This window comes from Brassica napus, chromosome C8 (assembly GCF_020379485.1).
Source record: "Brassica napus cultivar Da-Ae chromosome C8, Da-Ae, whole genome shotgun sequence".
Taxonomy (NCBI): Eukaryota; Viridiplantae; Streptophyta; class Magnoliopsida; order Brassicales; family Brassicaceae; genus Brassica; species Brassica napus.
Window position 1 is genome coordinate 16,783,928 of NC_063451.1, and position 22,223 is coordinate 16,806,150.

General features: G+C 35.8%; 2 protein-coding genes across 2 annotated transcripts; one reads left to right on the forward strand and one right to left on the reverse strand.

Annotated features, from left to right (window-relative positions):
* The first annotated feature begins 11,295 nt into the window (after nucleotides 1–11,295).
* LOC106414822 (formin-like protein 14) lies at nucleotides 11,296–17,675 on the forward strand. Its single transcript, XM_048765567.1, has 18 exons — nucleotides 11,296–11,559; nucleotides 11,692–11,775; nucleotides 11,851–12,560; nucleotides 12,643–12,864; nucleotides 13,003–14,567; nucleotides 14,751–14,868; nucleotides 15,191–15,262; nucleotides 15,438–15,536; nucleotides 15,749–15,790; nucleotides 15,870–15,950; nucleotides 16,032–16,082; nucleotides 16,165–16,246; nucleotides 16,336–16,430; nucleotides 16,571–16,642; nucleotides 16,723–16,839; nucleotides 16,963–17,031; nucleotides 17,106–17,172; nucleotides 17,264–17,675. Exons 2-18 carry the CDS (start codon nucleotides 11,703–11,705, stop codon nucleotides 17,401–17,403), a joined length of 3,675 nt encoding a protein of 1,224 aa, XP_048621524.1. The 5' UTR covers nucleotides 11,296–11,559; nucleotides 11,692–11,702; the 3' UTR covers nucleotides 17,404–17,675.
* Nucleotides 17,610–20,910, reverse strand: LOC106414823 (protein LUTEIN DEFICIENT 5, chloroplastic). Its single transcript, XM_013855406.3, has 15 exons — nucleotides 20,525–20,910; nucleotides 20,162–20,378; nucleotides 20,012–20,083; nucleotides 19,824–19,934; nucleotides 19,553–19,744; nucleotides 19,296–19,457; nucleotides 19,141–19,236; nucleotides 18,967–19,068; nucleotides 18,850–18,882; nucleotides 18,686–18,766; nucleotides 18,526–18,608; nucleotides 18,292–18,423; nucleotides 18,166–18,226; nucleotides 18,015–18,080; nucleotides 17,610–17,925 (listed from the first exon to the last, which is right to left on the reverse strand). The coding sequence occupies exons 1-15, from the start codon at nucleotides 20,770–20,772 to the stop codon at nucleotides 17,788–17,790; spliced, it is 1,794 nt and encodes a 597-aa protein (XP_013710860.2). The 5' UTR covers nucleotides 20,773–20,910; the 3' UTR covers nucleotides 17,610–17,787.
* Nucleotides 20,911–22,223: the final 1,313 nt, after the last annotated feature.

Here is a 22,223-nt window from a genome sequence, read left to right on the forward strand (position 1 = left end):
ACATTTAAATTGGTTTGGTTTATATATTTGGATAGAAAATTAATAATTATTTAAGTATTTTTGGAGTTTTGAATATATTTTAACTATTTTAGATATTTACGTTTGATTATTTGTATATATTTTCAAATATTTAAACGAACTTAAAAATATCATATATATTCTGGATATTTTTATATATATATTAAATCTAAAAATAATTAATATATAAGTATATAAATCTATTTTGGATACCAAAAATACTTTGGTTCAGATCGGACTAGATTTCAGTTCTTCAAATACCAAAATTTTGAATAATTCGGATATTTAATCAATTTCGGTTCGGATTTGGTACTACTTATTCGAATTGGGATCGGTTTGGTTTTTCGGATTGAGATCGGTTTGGTTCTTCGAATTCGAGTTTTTTTCCCAACCCTAAATAATTACATAAAAAACAAATAGCATCATATTTTAAAAAAAATACATCCGTGCGGGCGCGTAGATCGAAATCTAGTTTAGGTTATAGTCGGTGAAATTGAGAGGATTTGACCTGACGTCCGTAGAAGAATGAGAGTGTTTACATTAGGTTTTTTATTCATGTGAATTTGGGCTTTTTCATTTAGATACAATAACTTATGCGGCCCAAGTAGCTGTAGTTATTATTACAACCCAAAGACTATTAACGGAAGGAGAATAATGAGTGAAGCCATCCGATCGCAAGTCTATCCAATATCCAGAATAAATGAAACGCAGTACAACACTAGAACGACACGTGTCAAACTGTTAGGAAACGAATTTCCTAGGTGGCATTTTAGGTTGGATAAGGAGGAGAGAACAAAATCTTTCTTTATATAGATATATAGATATAAATGTTTTATTATTTAAACTCATTTATATTTTAACTATGTACCATATTTACTAGTAATACTTTTAAATTTATATACTAAAAATATATTAAACCAGATTATTGAACTATGTTCGATCCGATCAAACCATATTGAATCGTGATCCAAAAATTATCCAGTTCATCTTCTGTTCCGGTTTTAAAAACACTGAAATTATTTAATTTTAAATATGTATATAAATTTAACAAATATTTTTAGTGTTTATTACGTAATAACATTGAATAGAATAGTGTTAGTACTTGGTATCTACATCTATACTATTAAAAAAGAAACATTATGAAAAAATCTACTTAAATAAGATTGTTGACCTATTTATTAACTAACTATTTTTTGTTTTACCTTATATTTCTCTAACTGTACAATAACATTTTGTATCAATATTATTCTACTTACAATATTAAAACACAACTATTTCGTATTTTCCTCTATGACTATTTTACGTTTTTGATGTTGGACCACCGATATTTCTCTTACATACTTTCTTCCTTGTTAAGAATATACCAATATCATTCCACGTTTTTGAGGGCAGACAGTGTCGCACGCAGTGCAAAAAAAATTGTAGTTTGTCGTTCATATGGATGCGGAACTACAAGTTTGGTTTGTAGAGTCTATAAGAGTTTGTCATTGTTAGTGACAAAAAAAAAATTAAGAAAGACCACGGTGCAATACTTTTATACATTTTTTTTATAAGTTTGACGAGAAACTCATGATAAATATTATAATATTATCTAACCTTCATCTTTTTGTCAGCTCTAGTATTCGTTTTATAAAACATTCATTATGAGCTTCATCTTTTTGTCATGGCTTAAATTAATATTTACACACAAATTTATGTTATCTATAACAATAAAGGCGAGTTGTCTCTCTCCTTATGAAGCCACATCAGCAATGTGCATAAGGCAAATTTGGACACCTGTCCAGCTGTCCTTATCTAATTTCCGAGCCACCTCTCTTGATTTCAGTTTGGACCGTCTATGTTTGGTTGAGATGACGAGATCCAAAATCTCTTTTGAACAGAAAAGCCCTAGCTAACTTCTCTCCTCCTTTGACGGTTGTCTCCCTTTTCGATTCCTCTGTAACGCTTTTCTTCGATATTGAAACTTATCAATATGATTTGCCATTAAATTTCTCATTCCAGCTCTCCCACTACGTTGAATTTTATCACACCTTTCCTAACCTCTATCGCTAATCTCTAATTTGTTCCACTACAAATAGAGATGCAGCAAACTCAGAATCTCAAAGGGTCACATGGTTGGACCCTTCTCCTTCCTTACAAAACAACCTGCTAAAATGATTCCATCCAATACATTTATTACTGATTTGAAGTCCAGTCATTGTTCTCAAACGGTAGTAACTTTCTTCTGTGTTTCTCTGTAGATCGGAATGTCGAGCAACGAGGGGGAGCTTATGGAAGTTGACATTCTTCTGCTTGATGAGAAAGTTAGGCTCATATTTTCTCATTGATTACGCATTATCTTTTTCCTATTCGTCAACATATACTTACAGAGGCGTTTCATGTTTTCACTCTTCAAAGTCCACTCTTCTGCAAGCGTCTATCATTGTGCATCGGCTTAACACTTTTACACACCTTCTGGAAGAGGGCGTCGCTCACGAGATCAGTGGTTTTGATGTTACAACTTACAAGAGTAACATGGACTGCAAGCTGTCAGATTCCCTGTCGTCATTCGCTTCAAAAATCATACGGAGTTTGTTGAAATCACAACTCCTCCTGCAATACCTCTTGAGCTCTTTAGGTTCTATGACTACGGACAGCTCATTGCAATACTCAATACTAACCATCAGTTTCCAGGTGAATCAGTTTACTTTCATTAACTCAAAAAGTATGAGATTTAGCATACAGCCATACAGCGTTAACCAACTCAACCACTTGCTTCCTAGACGTCTTAAGGTTTGTTGGTGTGATCAATTCTACGTTTAGTGACCATGAGCAGAGTGCTCGACCCATTATGGTTGACCTCCAGGTTGACAGGTGAGAACCCGATTTCATTTACACTGCTTTTTTTCCTATTCCATCCTTTTGTTTTAAATCTGCATCTACACTTCAATACGGTTTGACAGTTGTGTGTCTTAAGTGATTTTGGCATACACTTTCCAGCTTAATTTTACTAATTTCAATTTCTCCACGAGGCATCGGACCTGTGTCCCACATCTTTTATCGCCATCACTGTCCAGCTGCAGCAACTTTTGCAATTCATGGAATGCTTATTTTTCCCATAGTTTCCGCTCTTCCATTTTAACATGAAAGTAACATGTTTAGGTTGCAATGGACGTGGAGGGAACGACTACCTTGGAGATGACATTCCTGGTGTACATGTGTCTCCTGCAAATGCTCTAATGGACAAAGGTTAAGTGGTGATGAGCAAAGCAACGAGATTGATGGGCCTCAAACCAGACACCCCCATCCGGTGTCTGCACAGCACAACTGTGAGGGGAGCAATCCAGGGGAAGACCAAGTTTAAGTTGCAAGAAACACCCCCAACAAGAGGCACATAGAGCAATCGACGTGGAGCCGATAGTATTTCTCTTTGGTTTCATTGCAATGTTTTTCCCCCAAATATTCTCAGTATTTTGTTTCTTTAAACCATGTTTGCATCTTCAGCTATTAACAATACGTAATATATTCTCAGTATTTAGTTTCATTTGTAAACTATTTCTTTGGAGCTTAACTATAATGTTGTTTTTTTTATAAAAAATAAACATATGGTTTGCTTGACCTGGTTTTAAACTTCAAACATAACTCAAATAGCGTTTACAATCTGCTTTATAAACAATTCAAGACGTGGAGACACTACTATATTTCTCTTTAGTTTCGTTGCAGTGTTCCATGTTTGCATCATTTCAGCTATTTATAAAGGAGAACTGTTTAGTTTACTGTCTTATTTGATAGCTACTTTCCGTTTCTTGATATGGATGAAGTTAAACGAGATGTGAGCCAATCATATGGAAACCTTGTCGACGGAAGCGGGAGATTTGTCCCCAACAGAAACGTAATATATTTAATGGAAAAGCTGATTACGTTTATGGAACTCACATCTACCCAATGGAAAGAGAGTTCTCCAAACTTGCACAATCAGACTGGCGATGGACCGCTCACCCGGAGGAGGAGTGGTTAAAGAAGACAAAGATAGAAGGCATATGGAATTTTATTTATTCATATATGTATGTTGCTCTCTACAAATGTGTATTTCTTTTACGGTAATGTACTTATGGCTTCTTGGTTCTTGCAGGTGAAAATAAATATAATTTATCGACCAATTCTTTTTGGTCAATTTTTTGGTGAGGTCCTCACGAGTTTTACATTTGTGGATCATGGGTCGTTTCGTTCAAGCTCCAAAAGTATTTAACTATGGGGCAGCCTATTTTGTAGTTGGTGCAACGTCTGGCTGTCGTTGGGGATAAAAAAAATACAGACATTTAGTAGGGTTCGTCCGGTCAATGTTTTGAAAACCGACCGGACATTGACTCGGCATTGTAGCTCGATCAATGATCAGACCGGTGCAATCAATTCAACCGAGTTTTAAATTTTAGTCTAAATTTAAATTATATATGTATGTATAATCATAAAATTATTTTTATAAAATTTTATATCATTATTAGAATTTAACTAATAATGATAAAATTTTATATCATTATTAAAAATTTATATCAATTATTAGAATTTAACTAACAATGATATAATGAAAAGTGATTTTTAATGAAATGTTCTTAAATTTGTAGTTTAAGATAATTTTATTTTGAAAGATAATTTTAACTTGAAAACTAATTAATTTAAGACCCAGTTTTACCGAGTTTGACTGGTTCTTAACCGGGTTTACCGGTTTAACTCAAATCCGACTTTTATCACAACTTAGCACCGGTTAGAAGATAGAGTCACGATCTGATTTTTAAAGCATTGGGCCCAGATCAATGTCTCTATGAGCCATGTTTTTATATTAAAATAATTTAAATTTTAAAATAATGAATAAACGAATAAAAATCCAGTTAAAATGTCATAATGTGTTAAAATATGTGGACTGAGAAATATCAAATGAAGCTTAAAAATATAATCTTACTAGGGTCGGCCAGCGCTACGCGCGGGATGTGATGTATTTTTTGGAAAAATATAAAACTTTTGTAACCATTTTTGTATGTTCATTTGGTTGGAAGTGTGATACAATCGATGAGTCTTATCTACATCAGTTTATTGTGTTATTCGTACATTTGCACTTTAGTAGTTTATAGAATATTGACTTGGACGACTAATTTGGTTTTGAAACATAAAGTGTAGCAATCAATCCATTTTCTTAATACTTGTGGCAATTATGTTTGATACAACATGCAGAATGCAAGAAACATTGATGTGTGTTGTTGTTGCATTTTAAGGTTGGATCTTGTCTATTAGATATTATATATTTTTCATCCTATTAAGAAGATTATATCTATATATATATATATATATATTAACTATTTAATGTAGATATCTATGAGTATAGATCAATGCACTCATACTTTTAAGTTTTAAAGATATTCTTTTAAAATATGTTACATACATTTAAACTGTTACGTAAACGTTGGTTGCAAAGCAGCAATATACATTATGAACAAAATGGAAAAACTATATACTCGAAGACACCAACAGCTTTGGTAACATCACAATGATGCATGTAAATTATGTCTCTAGCCCATCTCTACTTCTACATGAACATGTATCTATAAGTCCTAAATACTCTTGCCAATTTTTAGGTCAAATCAAATTCTTATGCTTAACCAAACATCACATTTGTCATACATGTCACACTGTTTTATACTGCATCAAACAGGCTCAAGAAGACATGAATAATTAACAAACAAATCGTTCACTCCTAAATCCCACCGTTGATTATGAAGCCTGACATGCCACGAGTATGTATGTAAAAGTTCAACTCGATCAGGATATATTTACCTTGTCAAACAATCTCTTAAAAAATACTGTTACATAGCAGTTTTCTCTGTTTCTGCAGATTCAGATGATTATGGTCCAACTTCGAATGTAAAATACGAATTGTTTATATCTTATTAATATTTCGATTGATCCAAAGAACTCTCTGCAATGGTATCTTTCCATATATAGTTTTATTGTGATCCACTTTCCTTATATCTGGGTGGAAACTACCTCCAAAGTAGCCTACATACACAATGATTTAAAAATTAAAATGTAAGTTTTTGGATCAGAGAAACATAAAACTTTTCTTCAATTTTGTTATAGATTTACCTTTGATTTGAACACGGTATTTCTCTAGGGTAAAATCCGCCATACTTACAGGGGGGGGGGTAAGCAAATTAAAAAACTATTAAAAATTAATTAACTGGTAAAAAAGATATTTAGTTTACTCTACTGAAAGTTAGATTATATTGACTATTTTGTTACTCTATATGTATGCCTTTTATAATTTTGTTTTTGAATTCATTGAGACTTGTAGTTTCTCTTTTATATTTTCTTTTAAACATATTGATTTAGATATTACGAAAAATAGTAATTGATTCAAAATAGTTTTTTAATTAGCTAGATATAATCAAAAATATATTACTGGTTGTTACTATTTAAAATATACATATTTATTTAAAATATTCATCAAATAAACATATTATCCAAACAGATTACTTTAAAAAAAAAAAAATATATATATATATATATTTATTATTGTTTAGTTCTCAGAATATAATTAGTGATTGTTTTATTTTCATTCTATTAATTTTGTATTTGATTTTATATTGGTTTTATTTGTATATAATTATTCTATTATTTATTTAACAATTTAACAAAATCGCTATCCTTTTTGTTAAGTATTTTATATTTTTCTAAATAATATATATATATATATATCATGTTTAAAAATATATTATATGCTATAATTTGGGACCAAGTCACATTTGTTCACCGAATCATTTTTTAAATACGATCACATCACTGAAAATTCAATGTTTAGGAAACATACAAAAAGAAAGGTTTTTAGAATAGAGATTATTCTTATTTACCAAAATGCGAGAAGACTATGGCGAAAAAGATTTTCATTCTAAACAAACTACAAAGCCTGAGAGTAACTCTACCTTACCTACATAATGAAGCATCACTTCGATCTTGGTTTTCATTACGTAACTGTCATTCATATGTGGCACGACAAACATAAAATCAATATGACTATAAGCTTCTACACTTCCACTATATAGTTACTAACGGAAAACAATGTTACTCTTTCATTTTGAAAAAAATATTATCAAGAGAGACTCAATCACTCAACCATTCAAATTGCTGAAACCCACATTTGCTTCTCCCTCTCCAATTCCAAATCGACAGTCCTCCACCTGATCTCCTCCACATTGCACAACTCCTCGCTTTCTCCAATTTATCTTCATTGTTGATCCTTACTGTTCCAATTCCCAACCTCTTAGTAGTAGGAGCAGCTGTTGTCATTATTCTTCTCTTGAAGCCATGTTTCTGTTTTGAAATTGTTGTTTTTTTCCTTGCGACCCAAGTTCCTGTTTTGAAACTACTCCATCCATGACAATACTGGTCCTAATCGTATGAATTCTCCAGTGTCAACTTCAGCATCCCATTTAACATCATCAACGTAGACATCAGGATCATGAAAATGTAAGTCACATGAAGCTCTATTTATCTCTGCCCAATACATCGATTTAGCGTTCTTGATTGCATTTTCTCACACTGAATCGTCCTACTGGGCCACTCTAACGTATTGGAGCATATACCGCTCCTCTTCTACAACTTTGGGCAATGGAACTGAACCAAACTTAGCACATAAGTCTTTTTTCCCAAGTATGATCAGACTGTTTGCAGGTAGCTGCAGAAAACATAAGAATATGAGTGAGAAAAAAACTTTGTTCTCAGGCAAGATTCAAGTCTGTCCAAAAATATTTGATTGTTTTTTTTTTGACTAACCAAGTTAAAAACCCGACAGCCGCAATTCGAACCCGCCTCAGGTGAATGCTTGGCAAATGTACGACCACTAGACCAACCTGTAATTACGTAAATAAGTTTCGTGTAATAAATGTTTATAACTTGCCTAGCATACTTCTTTTCTCAGCCTTATTGCATAATCCGGATTAATTATGTACTATCCAGATATTAAATCTTATAACCATCTCAACATATTTTTATATAGGTTCACCAAACAATAAAATTTTGCTACCTCATTTTCATTTTTTTTATAAAATAAAATAAAAATAAGAATTTTCCAGGTCATATTATGTTTTTTAAATAAAAAGGTAAAATAAATAAATACTAGTAGTAGCTGCCTAAAAAATGAATTTTTTTAACATTGTTAACATCGTCAGAAAAATAAGTTTATAGCACTAAACCTTAAGTTTATAGCACTAAACCCTAAACCCGAAACCCTAAACCCCAAACCCTTAGGAAAATCCTAAACCCTAGGGTTTGAGTTCTTTGGTTTAGAGTATTGCTGACGGCGTTTAAGGTCTAGTGTTTAAGATCTAGTGTTTATGATTGATTTAGGATTTAAGATTTATCTAAGGGTTTAGTGTTTCGGATTTAGGATATAGTATTTTGTTGCTGCTGTTAACAATGTTTAAAAAGAAATTTGGCAGCTTCTACTATATTTTATTTATTTTTACATTTCATTTTAAAAATAATATAACTTGACAAAAAAAATTATTTTTATTTGAATATCAGGTGACAAACTATTATTGGTTGGTTAGGGGGTAAATCCAAGAAAAACTCCATTTCAAATCTTGGTTAACAAAATGATACTGTTGGCTATTACAAATTTAATCTGAAATATCTATATAATATCCGATTATTAAACTCATGCAAGTTCAAAGAAAAAAAAATCATGCATAAGTACTACGCTATCTATTCTAATAACTCATTTCAAACCATGATGTATTCCAATGTGTATTTTTACTTTCTTGAAGATATGTTTAGTGAATGTTACACTTGCTATCCAATTTTTAATGATTTATTTTACAAAATTTACACATAATACAAATATAAAACACAAATAGTATTAGAGTTTATCGGTTAAGGTTTAGTATTTATAGTTTAGGACTAAGTGTTTAGTAATTAGGGCTAATGTAGTGTTTCAAGATCATGTTCTACATATATAGTGTTGTGATACTTTTAGGATTGGTTGGATATCTCATTAGAGAATTGTCGAATCTTATAAATATATCCGGTTACACAGTAATCTATCCGGTTATGTTCCTCGTCTAAACATTGCACATAGGGTTCATAATTATTGTATCCAGATTACATTTAAAATATCCAGCTAAGACTTACGCATATATATATATATATTACTTTTGATATTAACTCAACCCGAATCTATAATACATTGTCCAATTATATTATGTGTTCAAAATACATATACAATAACCATTTTTTAACTATCAGCATGAAAAATCAGATTATCTATATATTATTTGATTATAATGTGCATTCATAAATATTATTGTAGCTAGTGTATTTTTACAAGGTCAACTCAAGACTTAATCCATAATTTATTGAAGTTTAATTTCTTATTTTTGAACCAGTATATTCAAAAACGATAAAATAATTGGATATATCTAAATTATTTGTAGAACTGAACAACCCAATTGTTATATATGAAAACAGTTTTCTATATGTGTTTGCAATGAAATGCCTTACAAATGGATCTCTAGAAGCTTTGAATTTTCACCCTTGTTCGGAATCGCGCTAGATGTTAGTCAGACGATCGGTATAGGCCTAACGAGTTGTAGAAGAATCTCAGATTAATGGCCGCTTATTCGGGATTTAATTTAATGGTTATTCAATTTTCTGATAAATTATAGATATGAATGGGTGCCTTCCATAGAGTGTAACACTATTTGCTATGGGAGAGTGGTTTCTGAGGCACGTATTAACTACATACTGTTATGAACATGGCCTGTAAGAAGTCACTGGACTTAGTTTTCATACTGTTATGAACATGAACAGATTCGTTTTCATCATATGGAACAAGGCAAGAACAGAGATTTATAGAAGCAAAACCCAAGAAGAGATATAATCAAAGATCAAAGCTTTATGGACAAACAATCAAATCCAGAAACTTAAATTCCATTAAAACTGAAAATCCAATTCAATCAAGCGTGGTAAGAAGAGTCATCAGAGTTGATCGTAATTGAAAGAAGCAGGACAAGACCAAGAACAGCAAGCAGAGAAATCTAAAAAGGGTGAGAAGAAGAGTCATCAGACTTATCACCGCCGTTAAACCACCAACCATTGTCTCCGCCGGAGCCGTTTCCATTATCATTATTGCCGCCGATATCTCCAGAAGGAAAGCAGTTTCTCCTCCTAGCGATTGATTAGTAAAGCTTTCATTAGCAGTGGCTACTAATAGAGGGAACTGGGAAAAGGAGGGAAGTGGTGGTGGCCGGAGTGATTGCCGTGGGAGAAGTACCGTCCAATTTTCCGCCTAGAGAGAAAGAGATGTGGAGAGAAGAAGAGACACGTGTCTCATAAGATACGTCCCTTATTGTCCTCAATTAAGGAACGTTCCTTCTAATAATAGGCAATTTTCTTTTTCTTTTAATCCTAATAATATTAAGAGACAGCCTCAAGAGACTGCGTTAATGATGCCCTTAGTGAGTTTGACCTGCTGTCAATGCAGTTTTTGTTTTGTTTTTTAATTTTTTTTCATTAGTGGCATCGTTGTAATTTTTATCATCTTCTTCCCCAATATGTTTTAGGGTTTTCCAACAAATCTCAGAGCCGTCATATACCTTTGTTTCACCGATTTCATCAGTTTCTTTTGCGTTTATCTTGATGTTTATGCTTAATGCTCATAGATTTAACATGTAGCACTTGATTATAAGCTTAAAACTTCAAAAGTTAATATTTTTGACGAACAAAACGAAATCGACTCGCTTAACCTCTGCCTAGCGTTTTCCTGTTGCTTAATCGGCGAGTGCAACCGTGTATTAGACCCTGTTAACTTCTCATTCTCTCTTTTTTCAGGAAAAAAAAATTCTAGGTGAATGTACGAACTTTACATTCCAACAATACTCTGACATAAAAATTATCCAATTTATTAAATATATCTGGTTTATGATGTCCGTAGGTCGAAGGATCTGTCTTTTGGCTCGAAGGATCATTTCGTCATTTTATCCTGTTCTTCTACCCGGTTTTGCAAATAATTATTATTTTAGCATACTTGTGCAATTACCATCTCAGTTTTGTATATTGGCCTAATTAGCCCTTTATTGTTGTTTATCCTGCTCTTCTACCCGGTTTTGCAAATAATTATTATTTTAGCATACTTGTGCAATTATCATCTCACTTTTGTATATTAGCGTAATTAACCATTTATTGTTTTTGTTCCGAAAATAAGTTTCAGAAATGAAAAACATAAAGATAAGGGAATGACAAAAATGGAAGAACTGTAGATGATTAATTATAAATAAATCGAAAAAGCGATTTAACTTAATTCAAAATTTGAAAACCAAACGTTCCCGATTTTCATCATCTGCGTCCACCATCGCCCCTGCAGCTGGCAGCATCGGGGAATGTAAATAGCCAACGTCACACCCACTTTTCGTTCTAACGTGTCAGTCGGCATCAATCATCGTCTTCTCCTTCTCTTATAAACCCTAATTTCTGGTGCAGTCGCACACATCCTCGAAACCATCTGTGTTCGATTTTCAGGTGTCGATTCCATCCAATTTCCGGAATTTAATTTGATCAGATTTTGCTTTTGACTTTGATGAGCGAGCAAGTGTATTTAAGAAACTTTGTGCTTTTGATTAGCTGATTCTGATCTTATCGGATTCGCTTCAGGTTTCGCTACAATGTCTCTGTTAAGTAGGTTCTTCTACAAGAGACCACCAGATGGGTTGCTTGAGTTTGCTGATAGAGTTTATGGTAAAATCATATTAACGATTACTCTTCATGTTGTTATGTACTCTAATATGGCAAAAATCTTTGTGATTTGGACAGTTTTCGATTCTTGTTTTTGCACGGAAGTGTTGCCGGATGACTTATACCAAATCTTCCTTCACGAAGTCATCAATGACTTACATGAAGACTTTCCCGAATCATCTTTTCTAGCATTCAATTTCCGACAAGGGGAGAAAAAGAAAAGAAGCGTCTTTGCTGAAACCCTCTGTGAATACGATGTTACCGTCCTTGAGTATCCAAGGCACTATGAAGGCTGCCCTTTGCTTCCTTTATCACTGATCCAGCATTTTCTCCGTGTCTGTGAGAGCTGGCTTTCTCGTGGGAGCCGTCAGGATGTTATTCTTCTTCACTGTGAAAGAGGAGCCTGGCCTCTTCTGGCTTTTGTCCTTGCTAGTTTCTTGATTTTCAGGAAAGTTCACAGCGGCGAGCGAAGGTGTCTTGAGATTGTGCTTCGTGAGGCTCCCAAGGGTCTCTTGCAGCTGCTCTCGCCCTTAAATCCTTTCCCGTCTCAACTTCGTTATCTTGAGTATGTAGCGAGGAGGAACTTGAATCCTCAGTGGCCACCTCCTGAAAGAGCGCTTTCTTTGGATTGTGTGATTATTCGAGGTATTCCAATTTTTGACTCCCAATATGGATGCAGACCTATTATACGTATCTTTGGAAGAAGCTTTAGTAGCACAACTGGTCTTTCCACGGAGATGCTCTATTCTATGTCCAATATAGATAAACCCCTCCGGCTTTACCGACAGGTTGGTCTGTGCTATTCATTTTGTGATTTCTGCAATACGTTCTTTCCGAGTAACGTAACAACTCTCTATAATCTGGCTTCAGGCAGAATGTGAGGTGATCAAAATTGACATCCAGTGCTGGGTGCAAGGAGATGTTGTACTGGAGTGTGTGCATATGGATTTAGAACCAGAACGAGAGGTTATGATGTTTCGTGTGATGTTCAATACTGCATTTATCAGGTCCAACATACTAATTCTGAACCCTGACAACTTGGATATTCTTTGGGAGGCCAAGAATCATTATCCAAAAGGGTTTCGAGCAGAGGCATGGACCCTTTTGTTCATTTCTTTAAAATTTTATATGTATATGAGAAAATATGGGTGCAGAGGAGAAACAACACAAATAAATTATTAATATATGCGTGCGATTGTGTCTGACTCCCTCCGTTCTTCATGCATTCAGGTTTTGTTTGGAGAAGTTGAGAATGCTTCGCCTCAGAAAGTTCCAACCCCAATAGTAAATGGTAATGAGATTGGTGGCTTGCCCATAGAAGCCTTTTCTAAAGTTCAAGAACTTTTTAGTGGTGTGGATTTGGCTGAAAATGGAGACGATGCTGCTTTTTGGTTGCTGAAACAACTTGCTGCCATAAATGATGCAAAAGAGTTCCGGCACAAAGGGAGTTATTATTTTAATTCTCCCGACTCTGAAGAGGAGACCAACACATCTAGTGCCGCGGACAGTTCTGATGAAGGACTTGATGCCACTCATAGACCTCGAGCCTCTCTATCTTTTGATAATGATGAGACAGAAGACATTTCTACATCGTTGGCTCCTGAATCTTCAGAGGAACCTCATGTATTCCCTCGTCGTCAACAGCAAGAAGTTTCAGCGAAGCAAAGTGTCCACCCTTCGACTCTTCCACCTTCTGTCACACTTTTGCCTCCACCGCCACCGCCCCCTCCATTTCCCGTAAACAAAGTTACAAGCATAGGCTCGTTGTCATCCCAACCCCCACCTCCGCCGCCACCTCTCCCTAGTTTCAGCAGTAGAGATCCTCTGACAACATCGCACCAGCCTTTCAACAAAACCCCACCACCTCCTCTACCTTACTGTAGCAGCATTTCTCCACTTTCAGTTCCACCTCCACCACCATCCCCACCCCCACCCCCACCACCTTCGTTTGGGAGCACAGGAAATAAACTTCAGGCGCAGCCACCTCCTCCTCCTCCGATCCATGCATCTTTGACTAAATGTGCACCCCCACCCCCACAGCCACCTACATCTCATTCTGGTCTTGCTCGTGTTGGCCCATCTTCTGCACCCCCACCACCTCCACCTCCGCCTCCTAAGGCTAATATTTCAAATGCCCACATGCCACCTCCTCCACCACCTCCACTTCCTCCTTCATCTGCAAAGTTGGGGCCGCCCCCTCCACCCCCACCACATCCTCCTTCATCTGTAAAGTTGGGTGCTCCCCCTCCGCCTCCACCACCACCACCACTTCCTCCTTCATCTGCAAAGTTGGATGCTCCCCCTCCGCCTCCTCCACCACCACGTCCTCCTTCATCTGCAAAGTTGGGTGCTCCCCTTCCGCCTCCTCCACCACCACTTCCTCCTTCATCTGCAAAGTTGGGTGCGCCCCCTCCGCCTCCACCACCACCACGTCCTCCTTCATCTGCAAAGTTGGGTGCTCCCCCTCCGCCTCCACCACCACTACTATCCAAGACCCTTGCTTCCCCTAGGCCAGCTCTATCCAAGACCCCTGCTCCCCCTCCTCCGCCAGCTTTGGGTCGTGGGACAAGTAGTGGCCCACCACCACTGGGAGCAAAAGGTTTAAATGCACCTCCGCCACCTCCTGCTGCAGGAAGGGGCAGAGCTTCCTCGGGACTTGGAAGAGGCCGAGGTGTAAGTGTGCCTACTGCTGCACCTAAGAGAACCGTGCTAAAGCCTTTGCATTGGTCTAAAGTTACTCGGGCAGCAATAGGTAGTTTATGGGCTGATACTCAGAAACAGGAAAATCAACCACGGTGGGTACCTCTTGCACTTTCTTTCTTTTAGATTGTTTAGCTTGACTTTCACAGTGTCGGAATAATTAATTGAGAATAGTAAAATAAAAGTGATCGGTCGTTCCATTTCTGTCTGCAGTTAGCTTATCTCCCATTAGTTGTTATTGTTGCTTAATAAATAAATTTTGCGGATCTTCATGACAGTGCCCCTGAAATAGATATATCAGAGCTCGAGAGTCTTTTTTCTGCAGCTTCAGATACGACTGCTAAGAAAAGCACAGGTCGCCGTTCGAGTATCAGCAAACCTGAAAAAGTTCAACTGGTAAGGCAGCTCTGTTTCACCTCTTTACATATCTAACATTTGTTATATGTAAATGCAGTTCTGTAAAATTTCCAAAATATTGCCATGAGTAGGATTTGTTAAGTTGGTATTGCCGACAGCTTTAGACTGCATGAAATAGATAGTTAACTCCATTCTTTGGTTACTATAAGGCTTTGACACTTGATATGCTTTGCAAGTTCCATTTATTCCATTAAATGGGTATTACTATAACTAATATAACGACTATGATTCTTGCCTCTTAGTGTACTTATTCTTTTAGTGCTAAGTGCTAACTAACTTTTTTTCTTTTGTATTGTATCAGGTTGACCTGCGAAGAGCAAATAACTGTGAAATAATGCTTACGAAAATAAAGATTCCTCTACCAGATATGCTTGTAAGTTTTTGCTGTCAGTATATCCTCCGCTCATTATTTTAGCATTGGAACAATAATGTAAGGTGGATGTTTAGAGTTAACATGTCTTTTTGTAACATTTTACCTAGTTGAATCTCTTTTATATCATGTTTACGTGTATACTAACCGAGAATTTCATATCTATTTCTTATCTTAGAGCGCAGTTCTAGCCTTAGATTCGTCAGTTCTGGACATCGACCAGGTTGAAAATCTCATCAAGTTTTGTCCGACGAAGGAAGAAATGGAATTGTTGAGGGTAATTTTAATTTTTTTTTGTCATACTTCTCTTGAGTATGTTCTGTTTAGCTTCGAAGCCCTAGTTGCTTTTCCTTGTGAAAGGTTTATCTACTCTGATTTTATTAACCAGCAAGCTCGATCAGAATTGTACCAAAGAAAGATCCTGTTCATATATTCCTTTCAGCTATTCGTTAATACCTAAAGCTAACCCATGCTGTTTATTGTCTTCAGAATTATACTGGTGACAAAGAAATGCTTGGAAAGTGTGAACAGGTTTGTTCCAGTTCTTGAAGCGTTGGATGTTACATGTTCATAACCTTTGTTCTGACTCCTAATTTTGCAAATGTATCAGTTTTTCTTGGAACTAATGAAGGTTCCACGTATAGAAGCAAAGTTACGAGTGTTTGGCTTCAAGATTACCTTTGCTTCTCAGGTATAACTACAAATACTCTCTGCAATTGATCTTTTCTGTCTTCAGACATGTTGTGCTGATTTTATTTATTGCTCTTTTCAGGCGGAAGACTTAAAAAGCTGCCTTACTACAATAAACGCTGCTACTAAAGAGGTATATAGTGGAGGGTGAGATCTTCTAAGTCATGGAAATATACCTCCATCTTGGTAATTAAGTTATTATTATCATGTTACAGGTGAAGGAGTCTGCAAAGTTGCGTCAGATTATGCAAACAATTTTAACACTGGGAAATGCTCTAAATCAGGGAACTGCAAGAGGTTACATATATAATTCCTATTCATTTGCAGTTTTTATGATATTTTTTTCTGTAGCATCTTTCGGTAATGTATTGCCTTTTGTGTTGCAGGGTCTGCTGTGGGTTTCAAACTGGATAGTCTTCTTAAATTATCCGACACTCGTGCAAGAAATAACAAAATGACTTTGATGCATTACTTATGCAAGGTAGATGCACATATTTCTCTTATCTCAATAATTCCAGAGTGCAGTTTTGTACTAGAGGTGCATAAAACTGTTTACCCAGTTAGTTTCCTTGGGTGCTATTTTAAGATGAACTTATGTAAATTTTCTTTGTTACTGTTTAGCTTGTTGGTGAAAAAATGCCAGAGTTGCTGGATTTTGCTAATGACCTTGTTCACTTGGAAGCTGCCTCGAAGGTACCCTTTTTATTCATGCTTGCTTTGCTACGCCCTTCTGCTAGTGCTTGCATTTTCCTTACTAGGTTCTGAAATTGCAGATTGAATTGAAAACATTGGCTGAAGAAATGCAGGCGGCTGATAAAGGCCTTAAAAAGGTTGTGCAAGAACTCGTAGCTTCAGAAAACGATGGTGCAATTTCTCTGGGTTTCCGGAAGGTGAGCTACATGTGAATAGATGTTCATAGTTTTTTGCTCATATTTGTTAATTCATCGCAGGCTGATGATAAGATCCACAAAATCTTGGTAGCTGTTCTAAATGAGATGACTTCATTTTTTCAGGTATTGAAGGAGTTTCTTGATATCGCTGAAGCAGAAGTGAGGTTGCTTGCTTCCTTATATAAAGAATCTGTGAGTTATACTATTATTTAGTTACACACACCCTTTGGGACTTCGAAGTCATAATACTGATTTGTAATTTACAGGGAGGAAATGCAGATTCCTTGTGCCAGTACTTCGGTGAGGATCCAGCTCGGTGTCCTTTCGAACAAGGTACATATGCACAAAGTCTATTCTTCTAGATTGGTTAAAGCCATTATTTGATAAATGCATTTCTACTCATCTCCATTGTTACTGTCTGCAGTGACCAAGATTCTGACTCTTTTCATGAAAACGTTCATCAAATCTCGAGAGGAGAATGAAAAACAGGCCGAGGCTGACAAGAAGAAGCTGGAGAAAGATGCAACTAAAGAGGCGCCATTGGCAAACAAAGATAACGAATGATGTTAACCTCCAGAATCCATAGACATGGAACGTTAACAACCCGAGGGTTTCAGACCGATGAAAGATTTGTTTTATAGTACTCGATGTTGCACATACCAAACACGAGCAGAGATCTTTTCCTAGATCATAGACAACTTTGATGATGGAAGTATAAACTCTATATGATCATCACTTCATTCATTGATGTAATCCGAGCTTCGTGTGTATGTCCTAGAAAATATTTGAAACTTGTATATCTTTTTTCAAAGAATAATAATTTTCTTTACATTCTACTTGTCTGCATAATATAATGCAGAGAAACAATCAGAAGCATTTGTTGTTGTTCTTCTTCTTGGTCTTCTTTGAGCTTGTTTATTTCTTCAGTTTTGCAAAGATGAAGAAGACTCAAGACAGAGCAGAGGAAACTTCATCTCGAGGAGCTTCCACTGGAAGGATAGGAACAGAGAGAGGTGGTGTTCTCTTTGTTACAGTCAATTTCAGTCCTTCTGTAGTGTGTATTGTAGCTCCTGTGGTCATTTTTACCTATCCATCCACAAAAACGAAAGTCAACAAGCCTTTATCTTGTGCGTTGTATTGAGACAAAAGAGGAAGAGTTTGATTAAAGACTATACCGGAGGAGCTCCTGGTGCAGTCTGAAAGTTAAATCTTCGAATAAGCATTGCGATTGCTACCACATTCTACAAACATATCCCAGTTACTATAAGAACATCTGCTAACATGTAATAACTAATAAGTATTGATTGATGTAAATTGTTTCTCTACCTCAAATGAAGCAAACATGTCGCCTATGCATTTCCGCGGGCCTCCACCAAACGGCAAGTAACTGTAGAAGAAAAGTTCACCGATATAAATCAACTCAAGTGGTAAGCAAATCCAGGATCTTTGTACCTGAAGTTCTGGTTTGTCTCATTTGGGTTTGGTCCATCAAGAGGCCATCTCTCTGGATTGAACTCTTCAGCGTCATCCCAATGAAGGGGACTTCGATGTAGATTCCAAACAGAAATGAAGATATCCTCTCCTCTGTCAGTTTTTTTCAAACACAAATAAATCTTCAGAAGTTGCATTCTTAAACACATGCTATTTACCAAAAGCGTATACAAAATGAAAACCATAATGTTTGACCTTTTTATGGGATACGGTCCAAGCTTATCGTTCTCTAGGGAACGACGAATCAGTACTGGTGGTTGTGGATATAATCTCAATGACTGCACCAACCATCAAAGTAAATGGTTAAACCAAATAAGTACAAGATATTCAAATTGCTTCTTCTTTTTTTTTGTACCTCATTCATGACTCGGGTAGTGTATTTCAGCTTCTTCACATCTTCTAAGGTTGGGAATCTATCTCCAATAACAGAATCAACCTACACACAGAACCAAACTGTCTTTTTTTAACATGTCAATGTTCTTGTAAGATCATTTTGCAAGAATTAGATGTATCCATTACCTCTTCTTGAAGTTTGGCCACTACTTTGGGATTCTGCAATTACCAACAAAAGTTATACCATTTTTTTTATTTGGGAGCAAATTTAACTGTTTGTTGTTATATGTCGACTCTCTTTACCGTTGTAAGAAGATAAAAGGTCCATGTTAAAACCGCAGCTGATGTTTCATGTCCAGCTATAAGCATTGTCATCAAGTCATCACGTAGCTGCTTGCTAGATACCTGAAACAAAGTCCAAGAATCAATTGAAGTTGATAAAAAAACTACTGGAAGAAGACACAGATAGATTGTTACATCGTCTCCTGAAGCCAAGAGAAAGTGAAGGATGCTTGGATCTCTTTCGTTCATGTACTCCTCGTGAAACTGAAGCTCCTCTTCTTCTACCATTCTCTTTAAAGAAAAAAGGATGAGGATCCAAGAGAGAATGAACCAAATTCTTGGACTTATACCTTGCACGTTGCGATCAAATCATTGAGTGTGTCATTGATCAACTTGAGAGAAGTAGCAACTTTCCTCTGACGTGGGGAAATATCTTTCCAGATTGGTATGTCCCAAACAGGAATAGGTGAAACACTTCGATCTTCAGCTTCTCTTAGAACAGTGTAAACTGCCTAAACAAAAAGATAACACAAAAAGCTTTCATTATCGTTAATCCAACAACACACACAAAAAGGTAACAAAACTGAAAGCAGAGGAGGGTTCGAACCTCGATCACACCGGTATCATTGGTTAAGGAGTCAAAGTCGTAATTAAAAACCGCCTTGCCGATAATATCAAGCGTCAAACGAGAGAAGAGTGATTCCATCTCTACTTCTTCTCCTGTAGATGCAGCGGAATCAAGCTTCTGACAAAGCCTATCTGAAGCTTCTCCAAACAAACTGATCATAGCTGCTACATACTAAAACAAACAGAGAAAACGTAAACACAAATGGCTACTACATTCTCCAACTGTCCTTTTTGGTCATAAATTGGGTTACCTTCATATGCAATGCAGGGACGATGGCACGCCTTCTCCTACGCCATATCTCCCCATCAGCAGGTATGAGTCCTTTCCCCATCACAAAATCTAGAATTTCAGCTAGAATCCCCTAAAGATTAACAAGTAGAGACGTATAAGGAAACAAGAACATTGGTTGCTAAATTGTTAGTGTGTTTTGTTTCTTACCTTGGAGTAAGCTTTAGCGTTGTCTTTCAATATATGCTTAGCAATAGAAGGATCCGACACGATCAAGAACGACTACGGACAAAACCAAGAACACATAAGTGATTGGATTCAGAACTATCCCTCAACCAATATAAAGCACAAAACACACACCTTTGGACCAAAGGTCAACCTGAAGATGCCACCGTAAGTAAGGAAAAGCTCATACAAAGGGATGAAGAAAGCTTCGTTGCGGACAGCCTGAATCGACCCTTTAGCCTCCGGAACCTTGGGGTAATCTTCGTTAGCTCCGGTCCAATCAAACATGAAATCAAGAACATTGCTGGGAACTCCAACCTTAGATAAACCATTCTTTACTGTTGATGGGAAGCTTTCACAATGAGCAAGGAAAAAAAAACAAAAAACAAAAGCACATGTCATATTAACAGAACACATAGTTGTGTCTAAAACAATGATTGCAAGCATAAGAATTATCATCAATACTTTAATGTCTAATTTGTTGATTTGAAAACTCACCTGGATTTGCGTACAGTGAAGGCTCCAGAAGCAATCCGAGCAGATAACTCAGCACGACGCTTCTCCTCTTGAAGCTTCTCGATGCTTTTCACTCCATTAGGTACTGAGTTCTCCTCAGAGGGTGAGGGATCTCTTCCATTAGAAGAAGAAGAAGAAGAAGAAGAGAAAACCACGAGTTTCGATCTCCGAGAGTAAGTTACTGGTTTAACCGAAACGGGCGTATATGAAAGAGGAAACGCCATAGCCATGAAACCGAATTTGGCTGGAGAAGCCTCAGTTACAGAGCATGAAACCAATTCAAAATTTTGAAGAAAAAGTGAAGTGGAGACGAGGAGGAGGAGGAAGAAGATGGTGAGAGAAGTGACGTGTCGCTTTTACTAACGTGTACTCATTATCTCTTCTTTAGTAGTAGTAGTAGGGGTTATTGGTTTGTTTAGTAGTACAGGGGTTATTGGTTTGTTGTATTTTAATGGATTTGAAAATCCGAATTAAATCTAGTGTTATTGGTTCTATGATTTTCAAATCTGTATTAAAATCATGTGTTATTGGTTTAATGATTCATAAATTATGTATCAAATCAAGTGTTATTCAATCGTACGGATTTACTAATATATTTGATTTTATAATGGATTTGAATGGATTTGTTTGGATTTTTTAGTTAAAAATACAAAGACTCAAATCCGAGGGAAAACCTCAGGATTTGCATATTTTATTTGGATTTATAAATACTATATGGATTTCTAAATCAATCAAAATATATAAACCAATAACACGTTCTAAATCAATCAAAATATATAAACCAATAACACGGTTAACAAATCTTTTCCTAAACACATCTATTCTACGTGTTTTACACGTGCGAACTCTGCGCGTATGTTAAAATGCTTCACGTCTTTCTCATCGTAAATTAGTCAATGTCAATGGCCTACTTTCTTTTGTTTTTGGACCAAACAGTTCATTACTACTCGAAAGAGTTTTACAACTACTCAGCAGTTCGAATCAATGGCCTCCCATTTTTAAGTCTTGGGTATCTTTTTAGTTTTTATGGGCTTTTGTTGACCTAAATTATAATATCAATCGAACCGGTTTATGAACAAACCAACCCGAACCTATTCGACAATGAACCGAACCGGCGTGACTCTTTTTATTCATATTCATATTCAACTTTAGACTTTGATATTCCTTTCCTCCTCTTGTGAAAATCCTTCTTCCTCTGCAAAAGATATTTTCAGAATGATAACTCTAGAATTAGCTATACCTCTAAACTCGCTCCTTCTTTCTACTACCTGCAAAAGTAATATGCCGTTGGAAAAAGATTCCTTTCCTGTAAAATCTTTTATATACTAAAGCACAAGTCAATTAACAAATCAAATTTTGACAAATGTAAAATGTTTTATTTTTTTAAAAAAGAGTTTGATTAAATAAATTCATCATCCCTAATTTTCAGCTGCTTCATCCTAAATTTTCTCAAATATCACATTCACGTTGTTGAATTGTCATGATTTCAAACCGTTTTTTTTTTTTCTTATATAAAATTTAATCTCTGATTTACTTTCTGCTTTCTTTCCCCCTTTTTCTACCATCTCCATTATCAGTTTTGTTCTCTACGATTCTTCATATATATTTTTTGGAGCAATTCAAAACTTTTTTTATTTATTGCATGGATTATACTTCAAAATACATTATCAACAAAATTTTA